Below are 21,539 nucleotides of genomic sequence, written 5' to 3' on the forward strand. Positions count from 1 at the left end.
CGATCAAGACTATTTTCCCAGTAGCCATCACCTCCGCAAGGCGAGTTAGCGCGTTGCAGGCCCTGTCCATTCACCACCCGTTCCTGAAAATCTCGGATTCCAAATTAGTATTTAAAATGGACCCTGCCTTCATGCCGAAAGTAGTATCACATTTTCATAAGTCACAAGACATAATAATTCCCTCCTTCTTCAGTAAGCCTAAAAACAAAGAAGAAAAAACCCTAAACTGCCTGGACGTTAGGAGAGCAGTCTTAGGCTACATAGATGCGACAAGCCACTGGAGGCGGGACGACAACTTGTTCGTCCAGTTCAGTGGCCCAAATAAAGGGAGCAAAGCAGCAAAAAGCTCCATAGCCAGGTGGATCCGCCTGGCCATCATAGAGTCCTATAGGGCCCTCCTTGGTAAGGAAATCCCCTTAGCTCTTAAAGCCCATTCTACAAGGGCAGTAGCATCCTCATGGGCCGAACATAGCTCAGCCTCAGTCGAGCAGATATGCAAGGCCGCAGTCTGGAAGAAACCTCACGCGTTCGTTAAACACTATAGGGTAAAAGTGCAGCAGGACGAGGACATGGCCTTCGGCCGCAAAGTCCTCTCGGCAGCAATCCCACCCTAGAAAAAGACTTTAGTTGGTAAGTCTCAATTGGTGCTGTCGTGGAGACGACTGGGGAAAAAATAGATTATACCTACCCGATAATCGGGTTTCCAGGAGTCTCCACGGCAGCACCCGTACCTTCCCCTCCTAAATTGATAGAAAAGAAATTATAGAATATAATTTCCCCCCCCCCCCCCCCAAAAAAAAACCCCAGTTGGGGAAAAAAATTTAATTTAAGCTCCTACCCCGGCAATTCGTTAGAATCCACTGAGGAAAGTGGGGAAGGGGGGGAACTTTTAACCTCTCAGTATGTTCCTGTCCCATCAGGAGGAGGCAATCTCAATTGGTGCTGTAGTGGAGACTCCTGGAAACCCGATTATCGGGTAGGTATAATCTATTTTTTTAAAAGGCCAAAGCTGGCCCCTCAGATTTGTGTTTTAAATTCCATTTTTGCCATTTATTGCCCTTTTAAGAGTAGCCACAGAAAGTTTTTAATTTGTGCCTATGCCTGTTACATATAGGAATAAATGTAGCAGTGCAATTACCCAAAATACATATAAAGCTCTCCCATTTAGCTTTTTTATTGTTACTTGACAATTGCTGTCTTTCAGTCTAATCTGAACCTGGAGAAATTGGCAATTTTTAAAGACTGTGTACACCTCTGCTATGTTTTTATTTTTACTTTTTTTTTAAATCAATGTGTCTTTGGAAATGAAGGCTTTTTGTAATTGGTTTTCATTAAAAATTTCTGATTGTTTGGTCTCTATGCTTGTATTGTTTTCTAAGTCAGTTGCTGATTGGAGAACTGACATATTAGCAAAATCTGTCAGTGAGAGTAAGCTGATGGCTGCTTCTCAGCACCTTCCCAGCCTGATTTCCTCAGCCAGAACAAGTATGCAGTGAGGGAGGCACATTGCACAGTAAGGGATTTATGAGACTCGACCACTCCGGGGCTTTCTGCAGTGACAGGAAGAAGGCACACATTGTCATGTTTAAGTTCATGTGAGTCTTCCACACAGGGAAGTGCAGTGTATGGAAAGCTTATGTCATTGTTTATTACATTGTCTCCAAGTTAAAAGTAATAAAATAGGATAAAACAATCTGATATGTCTGGAGGGAGAAAACATATTACAGAGGGATGTGTGACCTTGTTGGAAAATATGGAAAGATGCTGATCAATTCACCAGTCCCCATGCCCTAGCATGTTGCAGTTACTAGTCCTTGTTTTGTCATGCTCTGCTCTCTGTCCAGATCATCTGCCCTTCATTAACCATACAACAATTAGGCTACATTTTTTTAAACTAATTTTTATTAACATTTTTAAGAAATACATACATGAGCAGATGGTTTAAGAAGTCCACACAGAAATTCGCATAGCATAATCTTTTCACATAGCATTTTTTTACAGTAAGTTTGCATTATTTAACCCCGTCTCATGCGTATTCTTTTTTGTAACCTTCCCAAATAGTTTAAACTCTAACTCCTGCATAATCTTCCCGTTATTCCCGTATTACTCCTTCCCTTGGATGTCGTAACATTTATCAACCATTTGAAACAAACATTATAACTCTTTGTTATTACTAAATGATAACTAACCCACGATCTAAGTCCCTAACGACCGTCTCCTCTTCACGATCAGTCACACTGTTTTCAATATTCCCAATTTATTCATATCGTCCTGACTATAATGCCACATTGTATTGGTAAACTGCGTCATACATTCCTTGATTTCGCTTGGCTTAAAATTTTTTTTCCATAAATTCCCTTCATTTTTTGAAAAATTTGGGGGCTTGGGATTTCACACTCCATTCTATCTCAATTCTCTCCATTTTTAGGAGATGTTTTAACTAATGTATGACCTCATCTAACCCCGGGGGTTTGGCTTGCAACTAACTGTTAAGAAGGCACCTTTTACCGATCAGAAGTATGGTATGAGTCATGTTGGCTTTTCTCACCTGATCCGGCAATCGGTGAAGTACAAATGACTGTGGTGTTAGCTGTAGAAGCTGACCCCCAATGTCCTGCACAATTTTTTGGATCCCTACCCAAAATGTATTAATCTTCGGGCAGTGCCAGATGCCGTGTAAGCAATCAGAATTGGGCAATGTACACCTAGGGCACGCTTGTAGCCTTGTTGGACCATTAGGGTTCTGAGGTTTGTCAAACCCATAAATCGCTCCATAGGTTATCTTAAAGTATGTTTCCCGCCATCTTTCATTTGATACCGCCCCTCTCACAGAATTCCAACTCTTAATTATTCCCTCAGGTATTAACAGATCCTGTAAATCGCGTATCCATTTTTTAAATAAATTCGAGCCATCATCTTTCACCCACACCTCCCTAAATTTAGTATATAATACTGAGATCGAATACTTATAAGAGAGGTTTTTGACTAGGATATCCATGGGATTAAGTATTGCCTCTTTTGAAATATCAGCCTGTTCCGTAGAAAGTTTCTCACTTGCATATATGGGAGGAAGTGAGATGTGGGCAAATTATATTCTTAACACAGTTCCCTAAAATTCCTTATATCTAGGAATTTCTGGGTGTGTAAGATGTTGGACTTTTGAAATACCCCTCTTTTGCCAAGTTTTGAGCATCTTATTTTCCCGATCTTCTTTAAATTCAGAGTGATTCCATAGATCCATATGTTTAGATATTTTGGCAAGACATATGCCTTACGGGCTATCTTCCAAGCTGCTATGGTATCTCTAGCCATGACAAAGTGCTTACTCTCTATAGGAAGATTGGAAAAGCCTGTATGTAAGAGGGCATTTAAGCTGCATGGGCTGAATAGTTCCGCCTCAAGATCATTATTAGAGAAGTCGTTAGATCCCCTTATCCAATCTAAAGAGTGTCTCATGAGGCTAGCTACGTTATACATGCAAATATCTGGAAAATTTATACCACCATTACATTAGGAAGCATCAACTTTTTCAGGGCAATGCGTGGACGTTTCCTTGACCACACAAAGGTCAAGAATGCCGTGTGCAATTTCCCAAAATCTCGTCTTTGTAATAGAAGAGGTATTGTCTGTAATGGGTATAGTAGCCTTGGAAAACTGAACATTTTAATTAAATGGCATCTGCCCAAGAAAGAGAGCGGTAGGTTACTCCATTTATCTAGTTCTAGTTTATATACCCCTCTTTTGCCAAGTTTTGAGCATCTTATTTTCCCGCTCTTCCTTAAATTCAGAGTGATTCCATAGATCCATATGTTTAGATATTTTGGCAAGGCATACGCCTTACGGGCTATCTTCCAAGCTGCTATGGTATCTCTAGCCATGACAAAGTGCTTACTCTCTATAGGAAGATTGGAAAAGCCTGTATGTAAGAGGGCATTTAAGCTGCATGGGCTGAATAGTTCCTCTTCAAGATCATTATTAGAGAAGTCGTTAGATCCCCTTATTCAATCTAAAGAGTGTCTCATGAGGCCAGCTACGTTATACATGCAAATATCTGGAAAAATTATACCACCATTACATTAGGAAGCATCAACTTTTTCAGGGCAATGCGTGGACGTTTCCTTGACCACACAAAGGTCGAGAATGCCGTGTGCAATTTCCCAAAATCTCGTCTTTGTAATAGAAGAGGTATTGTCTGTAATGGGTATAGTAGCCTTGGAAAACTGAACATTTTAATTAAATGGCATCTGCCCAAGAAAGAGATCGGTAGGTTACTCCATTTATCTAGTTCTTTGATTATCTTTAGTATCAAAGGGGTATAATTTAATGAATAGAGGGATTCTGGTCTTTTACCTATGTGTATTCCCAGGTGTTTAATGCTATTTTTGACTGTATTAACTGGGCAATTTTTGAGAGCTGTGTCCGCAAGTCCACCCCAGGGGAAGATATCCAGCAAATCACATTTAGTGGTGTTTACCTTGAAACCTGATATTCTCCCAAAAGCTTCTAATAGATCAAAAACCCGAGGTAAATCAATGAGGGGTTGACCCAGTGCTATCAAGATATCATCGGCAAATAACATAGTCTTGACTGTTTTACCTCGAATTTAACACCTTCAAATTTCTGTAGTGCTCTCTAGGAGTCTTGCTAAGGGTTCTATTGCTAAGTTAAATAGGAGTGGTGATAGCAAGCATCCCTGTCTGGTACCCTTCTGTAGAGGAAATTTTGGAGAGAGAAAGCCTGCAGTGTAGATTTGTGCTTGAGGGGAGGAATATAAACTCCACAAATAGGAACAGAAGAGGCCTCTAAAACCCATCCTTTCCATAACTACTTTTAGCCAAGGCCACAAGACATTATCAAAGGTTTTTTCTGCGTCTATTGTGAGAAGAGCCGGAGAAGGGTGGATCGAAGGATGTAGTTTAATGTCCTCTAAAACGGTCAGAATTTTCCGTATATTTAAAATGGCCAATCGTCCTTTTATAAAGCCTGTTTGTAATGGGGAAATTAATTGGGGCATGATAGTAGTTAGACGGTTAGCCATAATTTTTGCCATCAGCTTTAAATCTGTGTTATTAAAGATATTGGTCGGTAGGATTTTGCATCCATTGGATCTTTTCTGGGTTTGGCTAGCAGTTTAATATGGGCTGTATTCATTTCAGAAGGAATGGGACAGTCTTTCATATTACCGTTAAACAAGGTCTCAAGTAGTGAGGTAGCCTGGTCTTTTAGTGTCTTGAAGAATTCACCCGTATATCCGTCCGGTCCCGGGGCCTTGTTGTTTGCCAATTTTGCTATACATTCTTTAATTTCCAGTTAAAGGGGTTCTGACATGAATAATTTTTTTATGCTTTAGCAGCCATTGTTCCCTGGTCTGCCTAATGGACCCAGGGAACCCAGGGGTTAATGGCTGCTAAAGCATAAAAATCTTATACTTACCTTGTCTCCTGTTGTTGTTGACATCGGGGGGTCATCTCCCGGCAGCATATTAGCACTTTCTGCTTAGGTTAAGCAGCCTGACTAGAGCAACCTGATTGGTGCACGCTGTGCAGTCACGTGGTGCCGAAGAGCCAATCAGGTGGCTCTAATCAGCAGCGCTGCTTAACCTAAGCAGAAAGTGCTAGTATGCCTCCCGGCAGGCAGTCTTCTTCCTCCAGCAGCCGCGCCGCTCCGGGATCGCGCGCATGCGCAGTGGAGAGGTGCCCTCTGACAGGAGTCAGGACGGGCTGCGTCTCCACTGCGCATGCGCAGCACTCCGGAGTTCAGCCGGACGGACGGGCCGCCCACAGCTTGTGACGTGCTTGCTGTGGCGGTCCGTCCGTTGACCTCGGAAGTGCCTGACGGACGGACCAGAGCAGGAAGCGGTCTTTTTGACCGCTCCTGCTCTGCTTTAAAGGCACAGAAGAAGATGCCGGCTGGAGGGGACATGCCTGGCGATCGGGCCAGGCCAGGCAAGGTGAGTACAATTTTTTTTTTTTTCATGTCAGAACCCCTTTAAGATATGAGGGGGTTTTAATTCCACCCTTTGATCTTCGATCAGTGAGGGCCAATGTATATCTGAGAATATGTCATCTCCCATCTCTGTATGAGAGTAAAGTTTTGAATAAAAGTTGAAAAACAGGCGATTAACTTCTTGGGGATGGGTCTGCACTTTTCCCAAAGTGTCTTTTAAGCCCACTATATTAGACCTATGAAAGGGTCCCTTGTTAAATTAGCCATTATTTTCCCTGCCTTGTTCTCATATGTAAACAGTTTTGCTTCCTTTCGTGAGTTGAATAATTGTTCCCTTTTATGAAGCCACTTTTCATATGATTCTTTCACTGCCTTCTATTTTTGTTTGTTCTGGTCGCTTGGATTATCCTGAAATCGTGTGTATGCCTCCCGTAACTGTTCACTATAGTGACTTATTTTATCCTTAATGTTTTTTTTTAGGGATATCGCATAAGCTATTATCTTGCCTCAAATTACCGCTTTGGCAGCGTCCCATAACAGCTGGGGGTTATTTGAGTGTTCTTCATTATCAGCCATACACTCTAGCCACCAGCCCTTTAGCAAAGCACAGAAAGTCTTGTCTTCAGCTAAGTATGCTGGGAATCTCCATATGTAGTCAGTACCCCTCGAAAGCTTCTCACTCAGGGACCATATCACTGGAGCATGATCCGAGATTACCATATCACCTATAGATATATTAAAGGGGTTGTCTCGCGCCGAAAACGTTTTTTGTTTTTTTTGCATAGGCCCCCCGTTCGGCGCAGGACAAACCCAAGGGATGTGTTAAAATAAAAATAAAAATATTACTTTCCCGAATCCCCGCTCTGCGACTTCTTCCTTCTTCCTACTTTTTCCTTATCCAAGATGGCCGCCGGGATCTTCACCCACGATGCACCGCGGGTTTTCTCCCATGGTGCACCGTGGGCTCTGTGTGGTCCATTGCCGATTCCAGCCTCCTGATTGGCTGGAATCGGCACACGTGACGGGGCGGAGCTACACGATGACACGTAGAAGGGGGCGGAGCCAGAACACCGCTCGTGCCCGGACCGACCAGAAGGAGAAGACCCTTCTGCGCAAGGGCGTCTAAAAAAGCAAGAAGACCCCGAAATTAGACGGAGCCATGGAGACGGGGATGCCAGCAACGGAGCAGGTAAGTGAATAACTTCTGTATGGCTCATATTTAATGCACGATGTATATTACAAAGTGCATTAATATGGCCATACAGAAGTGCTGAACCCCAATTGCTTTCGCGAGACAACCCCTTTAAGTGTTCTTTGTATCAGATGGGGTGACACAAGCATGTAGTCTATCCTGGACCATGAAGTCTGTGCATGCGAAAAATGTGTAAATTCCCATCCCTCTGGGTTAAGCTCTCGCCAGACATCTTTGAGCTTAGAGCCATATATAAAGTTTTGTAAATTGGAATCTTGGTATCTGGTGCTGGCCCCCCTAATATCCTGGTTACGGCGGTCCTCTGTCGCTTTTATTGCTGCTTTAAAATTTCCACCCACCACTTTATGGGTTTCCATGTCAGTGAGCAACTTATCAGACAGTTCTATTAAGAACTGTTTGTAGTTCTTATTAGGTCCGTTCACATTATAGATGCTGAAACTTTGATGCTGAGACCGCAGGTCTCCATTAGTGAGCTATCCCAATTGCTCTTTTATTGCTCTCTCTTCACATAGGGTAGTTGACTTCTAATATGTCTGAAGGGCTCATAGTGTGGTGTTTTTTATCCCAATAAAAGGGGATAGATGTGGGGCAGGCTTGTACTCCTTTGCACCTATAAAGCTTCCCTTCCAGCAGTGTTATACTTAAGATGGCCGCCGTCTCCGCAGGGTGGAAGGGCACATGTGCTGCGCACTGCCCTGCACTTATATGTGTGCCTCAGTTATGTTTACCGGGTGTCTGCCAGCACAGTAAAGGTCCTCTCTGCCTTAAGGAACCTCTCGCAGGCTGTGGCAGAGTCTGAAGAGCAGTCCACAGGACCCATTCTCTTCCTCCACGGTCTCTGCCAGCTCTGGTGCAGGGCGGCGTCGAAACTGCTGAGCAGTCAGCAGTGTAGCCGATAAGGTTGGCACCACTGTCAAACTTCACTCCCCGCCGCCTCCCGGGGCCCTGCTGTGTCAGCGGAGCAGGGATACAACGTCGTGAGCCAGCAGCAGCTGAGCTTAGTAATACTTGCTGAGTGGAGGAGCCAGAGCGTTTCCTCACTGCTGCTCACTCCATGGGTCCGGAACCGAAAGGCTGCATTTTAAGGCCGACTCAGCTCCCACCCCCTTTGATCTGGAGATAGCACTACATTCTAATCAACTACACCCTACTTATCTGTTCCACCACTACCAATCTGTCACCCACTAGAAAATCGTAAATGGAGAGATAGCATTTTGTGGCATTCAGTGCATGAGGGTATACAGCCTCTGTCAGATGAGTGGGGAGAAGGAGCTGAAATTGTGCTCATCATTCCTGGAAACGCCGCCCACCCCAGCCACAAATCTCAATGGACGTCTTGAGGTACAGCGAGTATGAGGTTTTGAAATGCATGAAAATGAAGACTTAGAAAAATATGTGTGCACAAAGCTTTCCATAGCCTCAGGGGCTGGCTGGCGAGTTAAAGGCTGGGGTAAATACCAGCACACGGTAGTGGCCCATGAGTAGATTCCCTTCCTTAACCTTTTTTTTTTTTTTACCTCTGTCTGCTGTATAAAAGTGGCTTTAAAATCATCCATCTGGCTTTAAATTGTTAAAAAACAATAGTGGGTGGTATTGTTGCTTTCATGTTGAGATCACACATGCTTTTGCAATCCTAGATACATAATTGAGCTAGTAGTCACAATTGAATCAGTTAGTGGGACTAGGAACTTAAAACTAAAGTTAGGTTATGCAATCAAGTGACCTTCCTACCCTCACATCCCTGTTAGGCCGATCTCACTTAGACAGCTCGGATTCCACGGATCAGATGGCTTCCATTGACTTCAATGGTAGCTGTACGTGCGGAATCCACGCAAAAATAGAACATGCTGTGATTTTATTTACTCTCGCAGAAATCGCTATCAGCTGATATGAGCAGACATGCGAATGTTCTATTCTTGTAAAATGTGCGGAATACCACACGCGGGTAACAATCGCAGATTCTTAAATTCAAACCCGATCGTGTGAGACCGGCCCTACTTTATATATTTAAACTTATTATCCCTAGTTTAAATGCTTTGCCATCCCTGATAGAATTCTGATCCGCAGCATAGCAGACCTCTTCTATTCAGGTACAGATCATTTGCAGAATATAGTTTGTGGTCTAATGAAAAGCGTTTGAAGTAAGTTATCTCAGACTGGCTCATTGAAATGACTGAAGCACCGGCGCACATGCTCGACCATCTCTAAATTCATGCAGGGAGCTTTGAGACCGTCCTTCTCAGTATTGGTGGGGTCCCAGTGGCCAGTCCCCACAGATCTAAAAGTTATCCATTATCCTGTGGATAGGTGGTAACTATTAATCCCCTTTAAGGGTTCACATTATGTTTGAGTTATGTGGCAGGAAGGCTGCTGGTGCATATGCCGAACGTATCCATAGCATCCAACTGACCCAGCGTATAATAAGAGTGTACTTTGGGTCAGTATATATTGTATTGTGGTTTTCCTATGCTGATAGATGCTGATTAGAACATGAGCCTGCTCTTACCTTGTTTACTTTAACTTTTAACATAAGGCTTTAATGCCTTTATTATTTTGTTTTTTTAATACAAATTTATTTGAAAATACCTGATCATGCTGCTGCGTTAGTTCTAATACATCAGAATTTTACACATCAAGGTAAAGTTTCTGTGGGGAAAGCGATTACAAAGTCTATAAATATATTTTACTTAAAAATTAAAAACGTCTTAATTTCTCCATTTCCAAATAATGAGTTCTCAGTTTTGTGAATAAAAATTCATTTCATTTATGAAATAGTTCTTTCATTTTACTGGATTACCATCATGTTAAGAATTAATTGGCGCTCACCAATCAAACTTGTTTTACCTGTTAACGTTGTTAGACTCTTTTTTGTGTCTCAGTCTTCCCACAAGTCAATTTAAGCCAATCCTTCACTGCATGATATTCAAGAACATGAATACTACACCAGTGTTTTTTCCTAGTCCTTTATAACTCAATGTCAGTGACATGAATTACCTCATAACATCATTCTAACCTTTTACATGTCCCTTTGATTGATTCTCTCTGTGCATTTCTACTCAGGTCTCCAGGGTTTAATGAAGTTTGCAGCAATATGTTTTAACTTCACCACCACATTTACAGTTAAAGGTTTCTCTGTTATGAAAGTGATACTCCACACAAAATCACAGCAGGATCACGTTTAACTCTTTTTGTTGCAGTATCATAGGTGTGCAGCACTAAAAGAATTGTTGGGCTTTCTAGAAAACTTTTCCAGTTTCATTTTTTGAAAGTGGTTATTTCTAGTGCCAATATAATAATACGTAGCACCTTTCATTGTAATCCGTAAAAGCCACGTTAGTTGAATTAATTGTTTCGATTTTTAAAAACATTCTAATAATCTGCAATGGTATTTTTTTGTTTTTTAACCCCTTAATGACATGGCCTATTTCGGTGTTGAGGACCAAACGATTTTTGGTATTTTTTCATCTCCATTTTCAACAGCCACAACTTTTTTATTTTTCCGTTGACGCAGCCATATAAAAGATTGTTTTTTGCGTGGCGAACTGTAGTTTTTATTGGTACCATTTTTAGGTACATAGACTACATTGTAAAACTTTAATTATTTTTTTTTTTTGTGATCGTAGGGAGAGAAAACGCATCAATTCTGCCATAGATTTTTTGTTTTTTTTCTAGAGCATTAATTATGCAGCATAAATGATACACTACATTTTTTTCTGCGAGACAGTACGGTTACAACAATACCAAAATTCTTATATTTTTTTTAGGTTTTTCCACTTTTCCACAATAGAAGCCCTTTTTTTGGAAATTATTATTTTTTTCTAAACTCACTACATTAAAAGTCCTATAACTTTTTTATTTTTCCATGGACGGAGATCTCGGAGGGCTTATTTTTTGCGAGACGAGTTGTAGTTTTTATTGGTACCATTTTGGGGTGCGTATGTTTTTTTATCACTTTTATTGAGTTTTTTGGGAGACAAAAAGCTAAAAATTAGCATTTTGCCTCAGTTTTTTAGCGTTTTTTTTTTAACGTGCAGGATAAAAAGCATGTTCAATTTATTGTACGCCTCGTTACGGACGTGTCGGTACCAAATATGTGGGATTTTTTTATGCTAATATAAAAAAAAGCATTTAAAAAAGGGTTTTTTAACTTTTTTTTACATTTTTATTTTTTGTACTTTATTTTTTTCTTCTTTTTACACAATATGTGTCCCTCTGAGGGACTTACACAGCAGGACTGCAGATCACTACGATAAGGCATGGCAGGACTTCTCTACTACCATGCCTTATCACTTTCTATAGCGATCTTAGGCAATGGCAATACAGGACGCCGGTATCTGGCGTCCTGTTGCCATAGCAACCAGCCGGGCTCTCGTGAAGTTATCGCTCCCTCTGTGAACCCTTTCCCTGCCGTGATCTACTTAGTTTACCCTTTATTTACTTTACAATGGCTTTCGTTAAGATAAGAGAACTCTAGACATTTTTAATGGCTTAGGATAAGATAACATGTCACAGAACCTTACCACAGTGAATTTAAACTTTACTATATCTGTGTTTTTAGATATTATGTTTGTATTGGCATTTTTATCAGAATAGCTTGTGTACAAGTATAATGACCAGAGGTTAAATATGGGCAGTATAAGCGATATAAGTGGTCACTAGGCAGGCAGTTTTAAAGGATACAGTTTTTGTCCAACTATTTAGTTGTTTTCAGTAGCCAATTATCTTCACAAATTGTAAGTGTGTATAAAAAAAAGATCAGCGTTAATCATGAAGCTTCATTGATTGTGCTTATTGTGGTTATTGGCGACACAATCAGTAAATGCAAAAGACCCTTTAAGTGAAATTCATGAGAGCTTTTGGCAGGTGGTACTACCACTCCTTGTCTGACAAAACTATCACACAATTTTTAAATCCACTGATAATTTGTTTTTTTTGTTTTTTTTAATCTTCTAGTATAAATGGGTCATAAATAACAAATAGTGGGAGCCTTAAAGGGGTTTTCCCACTACTTAAAATTGCTTCACAACCACTCTGTACTTCCTGGTTGCTGCTGACTAAGACATGTGACCATTGCAACTAATCACTCCCTTTAGAAAGTCAAAGCTGTGGCCAGTGATTGGCTGCAGTAGTCACATGTCCTGGTCAGCAGCAACCAGGGAGTGGCTGTGAAGAAATTTTAGGTAGTGGAAAAACCTATTTAATAGATAGTCTACCTAGGAATATGAATAGAATAGCAGTGGAGAAAGATCACAAACCTGGACTTTCATTGGAAAAATTGTTTTTTTTATGCATGTGTCTTTTGTAGGTTATAAAAGCAATTGAGGAGGGTTATCGGTTGCCAGCACCAATGGATTGTCCTGCCGGTCTTCATCAGTTAATGCTAGATTGCTGGCAAAAGGAACGTGGGGAACGACCCAAGTTTGAGCAGATTGTTGGTATTCTCGACAAAATGATCCGCAACCCGAACAGCTTGAAAACTCCAATGGGAACTTGCAATAGGTAAGACATAGAAAAATAACAGCAGTGCCATGAGGGCTCCCACACACTTGTGTTTGCGTTTTTTGTTAACGCGATTGTCAATGGGACTTTCTAATGTTAAAAACACAATGCAACGCACCAAAAACGCAAGTGCAGGATTAGAAAAACATAGCTGCTTTCTTCCAAAATGGCACTATCGCTAATCACAAGTTGTAAGTGGCATTACAGCTCAGCCTTATTCCTTTTAATGTAGTATAGCTGCAATACCAGGCACAACCCATAGATGGGCATTGTGCTGTTTTTGGAAGAAATCAGCCCTATTTTTATAATACTGGACACCCTATTTAAAGCAAATATTAGCTACGTCACTAAGGAGTTAAAACACATTTAAGGTACCTCAGTTATGTACCAGCCATACTTACTTGGGACATAAATTCAAGGGTTTTTCCAAATATAATAAATGTTAAGGTAATAGATTGTTAATCTTCACATTTTTGTAGTATTGCTGTATTAGTTATATCAATCTTACATGTATTCTTTCTGTAATATTAACTGTAGTGTTTGTATATCATAATGCATTTGGAAAGTCTTCAGACTTTTTTTTCATTTTGCTATGTAGTGGCCTTTTGCAAATTAAAAAAAAAATCATGTCATGTTGCAATATTCTGCACTCAGTATGCTATAATAATAAATTGGAAACAAAAGCTTTGTAAATAAAAAAAAAAGTGAAAACAAATATTTGGCATTTACATGAAGCACCTTTTGGTAGCGTTTACAGACTCCAGTCTTTGGAATGGTGCCACAAGGTTTGCACTGCTGGATTTGGGGATTTTCAGCCATTCTTCTCTGCAGAGATTTGCAAGCTCTGTCAAGTTGAATGGTGACTGTCTGTGGACATCCATTTTCGTGTCTCTTCAGAAATACTCAATTGGGTTTAAGTCAGGGCTCTGACTGAGCTACTAAAGGAATTTCACTGAATTGTCCCTTAGCCACTCCTGTGTTGTCTTAGCTGCCTTTTTAGGGTCATTATCTTGTTGGAAGGTAAACCAATTCTACCCAATTTGAGGTCTCTGGATCAGGTTCTTCTGTGTGCAGATCTCCCATCTATGGATCAGCCAGAGTAACTATTGGATTCTCGGTTACCTCTCTTACCAAGGCCCTCCTCCACGAGTTCTTGTTATTCCAAACACCTTCCATTTAAGAAATATGGAGTCCACTGTGCTTTTAGGAACTTTCAGTGCAGTAGAATTTTTTTGTAGCCTTCTCCAGATCTTTGCCTCCATAACAGTCCTGCCTTTCACTCAGTTCATTGGCTGTAGGCTAGGAAGGGCTTCAATGCTACTATTTGCATCCCCTTATTATAAAGACATTGTCTCCAGACTTATTTTCTTGTAATGTGTTTTTGCACAATAAATATGCACACTTTCTAAATGTACATAAATTAAAGGGGTATTCCCATCCCAGGCTATATGGCATATCGACGGGATATATCATAAAAGTTTGATGGATGTGGGTCCAAGTTTTGCTCTGGGCCCAGTTGAATGTGACAGCTAGCTTTGGTCAGGGTTTACCAAACAGCCAAGCAGGCATGTCTATGCTGTTAACTCTCATAGAGCTAAATAAGTGTTACAGAAACAGCATATACCTCTTTAAATGTATGTTTAACGTCCTTTACACTCTATTGCAGTTCTAATGCCTCTAACCTATTGCACATTTAGACTACTGAGTTAAAGAAACCATCAAACAGCATTTTGCCAGGTTCAACATATTTTTACTGCATGTTTAACAAAATGATTGGATTTACATATGGCTAATATACTAACTTCTAAAAATGTACAGATATTATGAGAAGGAGCCATACGAAATTCATTTAAAACTTTTAAGTGTCAGGTTTAGTTGACTCACAAGTATGAAAAAGTGTTTATCCAGTATTCATTTATATTTTTATTAGGTCATTTGAGGATAACTTTTTTAGAATAGTTATATTTCTTTATAGTACTTGGGGAAACAGCCAAGACTTTTAACCACGGAGTTATAACATATGATCTTTCTATTGAAGCTTTCTTAAAAAGACACCACTTATTATGCACTTAGAACTTTTTGGTGTGTACTTTAATTTTTTTCACATGTATTAGCAAACAAGTTACTTCTACAACTGCTCTAAAATAATTTTTTACCCATCGTTTCCAAATGAGCAGTGCTCTCAGTGGCCAAAATGTAATTAGGCTGCAACAAAATTTGGCTTTGCTTTGCTTAACAGATTTTTGAATAACACATCTTCCTAATGTGCAGATATTAGTATATTCTGCCAATTATACATATACTAATTAATGCTGGGTTACTGACATATGAACAAGAAACAAATGTGCAAAATAAGAAATATGTATATATTTTTTAAATACAATGAAATAAGCCTTTACTTTACCCTAGAAACTCTAATTATAGCAAAAAGTATTACACAGTCATTTAAATAATAATAATCATAAACAAATCCTAAAACTCAAAAATGATTATGACTCACAAGAAGAAGGTCTTACCGGCACTGGATTGCAACCCAGGTATAGTAACCGAGTCGGACTGTAGAGTGGTCGGGAGGAAGCTGGGTCACTAGCAGGTGGTCACGGTTGTAGTAGCAGAGGAGCAGGCAGCAGTGGAGCTTGATTACAGGCTGGGAGCCCAATAATCACACACTGAAGGAATGGCAGGGCTAGGTTTATATAGGAAGTGCAATCAGGAACAGGGGCTGGGTCAGGACCAGGAGGTAACTGGGAAATACAGAACAAGCCTAGGTTTTCAGCAAGGAAACTGCCCAAGTCCTAACTTAGCTGCTGACTGGAATGCAAGAGGTTGTGGGTTTGAGTCCTGACAGTCTCATTGAAAAAGAGGTCTGACTGTTCTCGGCCCAATACAAAATCTGTATCAAGGTCTTCTTCTATGTTCCATTTATAATAGTGATGTCTTGTGTGAAAGAATGGCCTTTGCCTCCTCCTTACCACAAGGCACCAGGTCTCATATATGACTTCTACAGTTTTTCTGCATCTCTTTTAGTTATGCCCCTAGTTAGAAAGACCAGGTTTAGTTAGGGATAGTGATGAGTCATAACATGAAGCTACTGTCAATACTGCACTTGTAATGTAGTCTGTACAGTATTCATCTCTTAATCTACTAGAGGTGCATAGTGGCATTCATATTTATGTACATTAAAACCAATGTATGTCATTATAACTCTTAATTACTGGTAGTGTGCAACCATTATGACTCAAATCGATTGTATTTTCTTTTTCAAATGTTTAGACCTGTAAGCCCGCTTCTGGACCAGAACACCCCTGATTTCTCAACATTCTGCTCTGTTGGAGAGTGGTTAGAAGCTATTAAAATGGAACGGTATAAGGAAAACTTCAGCTCTGCAGGATACAATTCACTTGAATCTGTTGCTGGAATGACAATTAAGTAAGTATAGAATGAATGATACAACCACATGCCCTAAATTGTTAGTCCATAAAGCTGTGTGCATGAACCCTGTACGGAGCCATATGGCGTCCCTATTAGATCATGAGCAATGCTTCTAGAGGATAAAACTTCCATAATAAAGCATGCAATTAAAGGAGTTGTCCCGCGGCAGCAAGTGGGTCTATATACTTCTGTATGGCCATAATAATGCACTTTGTAATGTACATTGTGCATTAATTATGAGCCATACAGAAGTTATAAAAAGTTTTATACTTACCTGCTCCGTTGCTAGCGTCCTCGTTCCCATGGAGCCGACTAATTTTCGCCCTCCGATGGCCAAATTAGCCGCGCTTGCGCAGTCCAGGTCTTCTCCTGTTCTCTATGGGGCTCCGTGTAGCTCCGCCCCGTCACGTGGTGATTCCAGCCAATCAGGAGGCTGGAATCGGCAATGGACCGCACAGAAGAGCTGCGGTCCACGGAGGAAGAGGATCCCGGCGGCCATCTTCACCGGTAAGTATAGAAGTCACCGGAGCGCGGGGATTAAGGTAAGCGCTCCGGTAAGCTTTCTTTAGGTCCCTGCATCGGGTTTGTCTCGCGCCGAACGGGGGGGGGGTTGAAAAAAAAAAAAACCCGTTTCGGCGCGGGACAACCCCTTTAAGCAAACCATGGAAAACCCTGTGTATAAAGTCTAAAACAAAAAATGGCCTTGTTGCCCATAGCAACCAATCACAGCACAGATTATTTTTCAAGAGCAGGATACAAAATGAAAGCTGAACTATGAATCGTTGCTATGGGCAACAAGGATCGTTTTAGTTTTTGTTTTGTTTTTGGTAGACATTTTAAGAAATCTTCCTCATAGTCTATACGGCAGGTTCTGTACTATGGATCAGCGTTGTATAGATTCATAATTGAGCGCCTACAGAATTTGTATATGAAGCCTATATGAGCCTTTTTCATTTATTTTTGTAATTTGACATTCACTACTACATGATTTATTTGCTTTCCTTTGCAGTGATGTCATGAGCTTAGGAATTTCATTGGTTGGCCATCAGAAGAAGATTATGAGCAGTATTCAGACTATGAGAGCACAAATAATACATCTTCATGGAACCGGAATACAGGTGTGATAGACAGGCCTCCCTCACGAGGGAGGTAAGACTATGAGACAACAGCACTGGCCTTCACTACACAAGAACTGCTGCTAGAATCTGCTCAGTTAACTGAGTCCTCTCTACTACAGCGTTTTGCAGTAGATAAAAACCAACTAGATCCTCAAGCACCTACAGACTTGAACTCCTAAGTGCCACCAGACATTTCCTGAGAGAGAAATTGGATCAGACTCATGTGGCAAGGATGACAGCAGTAATAACAAAGTACTACCTGAATAAAGAACAAACAGAGCTCTCTAACCTCCTTTTTGCCCAATGGACTTTTTCAAATGTACTGTATATAAATTCATTTTAAAAAAAGAATATATTTGTTGGACAAAATCTCAAGATTATTGGTAAATACGGCAAAACTATTTTCCTTAAGCTGTGTTTTATTATATAATCTTATTTTTTAATGTGTTATTCTCCTTTAGATCTTTTTTTCTTGGAGGGGGTTGGTTGATATGTTTAATTGCACAATTATTAGGAGACTAATATCATTAGCATGGTTAGAGTTATTTTTTGAATGCCGTTCTGGCATTTTACACAGATATCTATGTAGACATTGGCAAATCAACAGCAGGCAAGTAAAAATTCTGCAGGTTAATAACCGTTTATTTTTGCATATTTTCTAAGGACTTGCTGAATACAAAGCAATAATGGCACTCTGTGCGGCCATGGCACCTTTGATACAGAATACATAGTAAAAATTTTAAGTCATGAAACATTGCTAAAATTGAGAGTTATTTAATTCTCTGAAAAAACAGGGTCTCCTAAACTACATACTAGAAACTAGTACTGTAAAATATAAAGCCTTCCCTATGCGAATGTCAAGTTCAATAAAAAAAAAACACAAGACTCTCGTGGCATAGTCACTGTCTAAACCTTTCACTGCCTGCAAACAAGTGCAAGGTGACTAAGGAATTAACATTTTTTGTACAATAGATTTGAAATAGCCAAAATATATTTTATACAAGATCTTGTTGAATGCAATCCATGTTTGATTGTATGGTTTTAGATTTTATATTTAGCTCTATATATCAGGATGACAAGGATAGCTCATTTGTTTACCATTCAACAGATGGACATATTAGAACTGAAGTTAATACTTAAACACATGGTAATTAGAATTGAGCTTTTTTAGATAGGTACCTGATGAACAGATTTTTTTCCAGTCTACCAGAAGCAATAATAAATTGTGTCTTTCTAGATATTCCCTTTGTGCATATCTTTAGAGTAAGAAATATATTTGTAAAATATGTTTAGATGGTGGACGACCCATCATATAGAACAGATTTGGTTTGTTTAAAGAAAGATCCCAGGGATCGATCAGAATTTGGTCGTCTTTGATTATGTGGGCATCCACAGAATTGTAAATGTTTCAGTGTAAAGTGTGTAAATTTTATTTATACTGTCTTGTTTTGTATACACATTTCTCTGTAGTGAGCTCTGAATACATCAAAAATGCACTATATTTTTCTATTTTACTTGCAGAGGTTCATAAAAACAGGTGTTTCAATGCTACATGACGTATTTTACCATATAGGACCAAAGATGGCTGCAGAAAATACAAATGGATATACTCGTATGCTTAATTTCCAGTCATTTTAATCTCTGTACATTATTTTGACATTTTATTTATTTGATTGTTAGAATAAAAAAAGTCATTTTTAAAATGTTTCCTTAAATATAGTAAAATAGATTTACAATATTTCCATTTCATAGACACTTCCATTTGTAATCTTTGTAATAGACTGTAAATATATTTTTGAACTATAGTGTAGTCTGCTGGAGGATTATTTGTGTTTCTTTAAGGGACCACCTAGGATCAGTCTTTTATCTGAAAATCAAATGTGTTAGTATGAGGTATTTCTGCCCAGCAGGGCAAGTATTTCAACATGCTGTGATGGTTCCCAAAAGTCATTTTATAGAATCATGATAGATGCAACAAAAAGAAATCTTTTTTTTACAACAGATCTATAAAAGTGCCTTCAACAACAAACATTCATATGGCATAAAACTGCATTGATGATAAAAGATTCCACACATTCTAAAAGTTATTTCATTTTGTTGGCCCATATATTGTAGTGTGGATGAAGATTTGTCTATTGTTTTTTTGTATTTGCTTCATGCCTAGTAAACGAGTAAACTTATTGTTAAAAAAATCAAGCAGTCCTGAACTAGCACACCCCAACAAGCTTGCAAAGTTGGCAGCTGAGGGGGATGCCATTACAGGATTAGCATTGCTGCAGCATGACATGGTTTCTGACCGCCAGAGGGATGTCTGCTCCAGTAAAAAGGGACAAAATATAACAAAAAATATAAGGACAGCGCTCGCAGAGCGCAGGTCTCTTTTTTCCTATATACTTTCACAGTAAAAAGGGAAATAGAAGCTCAGGGCAGGCTAGACCAGTCCTGGTAGTGGGAGACTCAAACTAGGGGGACAGACGGAGCAACCTGCCATGAAAAACGAGATCATCGCACAGTGTTTTGTCTTCCTGGTGCTCAAGTTCGAAACATTGCAGATCGGGTTGACAGATTACTGGGAGGGGCTGGTGAGGATCCAGTGGTCATGGTACAGATTGGCACCAATGACAAAGTTACAAGTAGGAGGTAGTTCCTTAAAAACTATTTCAGGGAACTCGGATGTAAGCTTAGGACAAGGACCTCCAATTTAGTATTTTTTGAGATACTATCTGTACCACACCAAAAAAGTAGCACGAGAAAGTGGCTCCAGAGTTGGTATATGAAGAAGGGGTTTTGGGAGAATTGGTCTGGCTTTGGTCTTGGCTGCAGGTTCTACCATATGGATGGGCTGATCTCTTCCAAATCTATTAAAATTTTTTGTTATCCAGTGTATTCACAGAGGAAAATGAAATGTAAAATGAGATGCAGGGTGATCATGTAAACTCGTCACTAAATGTCACTAGTCTAACCCAGTATGAAGTGTAGAACAGTCTTAAAAAGATTAAAATAGACAAGTCACCAAGTCCCAATGGCATGTATGTCCAAGTTCTGACGCGATTGAGTAATTTTTATATACAGACCATAGTTTCTTATATTTAAGAATGCTATAGTGATGGGGTCAGCTCCACTGGAACTGGAATGGCACATTGCCAATGTGGTGCCGATATTCAAAAAGGGGTCAAAAATGAACCTAGAAATTACAGGCCGGTAAGTCTTGCTTCCATTGTGGGTAAAATGTTCAAAGGGTTCCTAAGAGATGCTATCCTGAAGTACCTCAAGAAAAATAGCTGTATAACTCTGTATCAGCATGGGTTTGTGAGAGATTGCTCCTGCCAACTGGACTGGGGGAGTTACTAGATCTTGTGTATCTGGAATTTTCAAAAACGTTTGATACTGTGCCACATAAAAGGTTGGTATATAAAATAAGAATGTTTGGTCTGGGCGAGAATGTGTGTAAGTGGGTAAGTAACTGGCTCAGTGATATAAAGCAGACGGTGGTTATAAGTGGCACATACTCTGATTGGGTCACCGTTACTAGTGGGGTACCACAGGGGTCGGTTTTGGGCCCTATTCTTTTAAATATATTTATTAATGACCTGGTAAAAGGATTGCACTGTAAAATATCAATATTTACAGATGACTCAAAACAAATTAACACAAGGCGGTTGCAAGAGGATCTGGATAAGTTGGGGGCTTGGGCAGAAAAGTGGCAAATTAGGTTTAACACTGCACATGGGCAGAGAAAATATATATAACCATTACATACTAAATGAGAAAGCACTGGGAAACACTGACAGGGAAAAGGACTTATGATTTTAGTTAACTGTAAGCTTATCTGGAGCAACCAGTGTCAGGCAGCTGCTGCAAAGGCAAATAGGATCATGGGTGCATCAAAAGAGGTATATGGGCACATGATGAGAACATTGTTCTTCCGCTTTGCAAGTCAGTAGTTAGACAATACATGAAATATTGTGTACAGTTTTGGGCAACTGTACTCAAGAAAGTCATATCAGAGTTTGAGCAGGTACAAAGGCGGGCAACTAAAGTAATAAACAGAATGGGTGGGCTACAATACCCAGAGAGGTTATTAAAATTGAGATGTAGTTTAGAAAAAAGACGGTGGAGGGGTAACCTGATAACCATGTATAAATATATCCGGTAACAATACAGAGATCTTTGCTATGATCTATTTATACCCAGGACTGTGACTGTGACAAGGGGGCATCCTCTGCGTCTAGAGGAAAGAAGATTTCTATTTCAACATAGGAGTAGGTTCTATACTGTAAGAGCAGGGAGACTATGGAACTCTCTGCCTGAGGACATGGTGATGGCAAATT

The 21,539-nt window shown here is 39.9% G+C and overlaps 1 protein-coding gene across 4 annotated transcripts in view; it reads left to right on the top strand.

The window, feature by feature from the left end:
* The window catches only part of EPHA7 (EPH receptor A7), a 241,376-nt gene extending 222,463 nt beyond the window's left edge, over positions 1-18,913 (top strand). For all 4 annotated transcript variants that reach the window (XM_066608353.1, XM_066608372.1, XM_066608363.1 and 1 more), the window contains 3 exons: positions 12,465-12,658; positions 15,932-16,087; positions 17,100-18,913. In XM_066608353.1, coding sequence (XP_066464450.1) covers positions 12,465-12,658; positions 15,932-16,087; positions 17,100-17,214 — 465 coding nt within the window. In that variant the 3' untranslated portion in view covers positions 17,215-18,913. The remainder of the gene's footprint in view (positions 1-12,464; positions 12,659-15,931; positions 16,088-17,099) is intronic.
* Positions 18,914-21,539: the final 2,626 nt, after the last annotated feature.

The sequence above is a fragment of the Eleutherodactylus coqui genome, chromosome 1 (assembly GCF_035609145.1).
Source record: "Eleutherodactylus coqui strain aEleCoq1 chromosome 1, aEleCoq1.hap1, whole genome shotgun sequence".
Taxonomy (NCBI): Eukaryota; Metazoa; Chordata; class Amphibia; order Anura; family Eleutherodactylidae; genus Eleutherodactylus; species Eleutherodactylus coqui.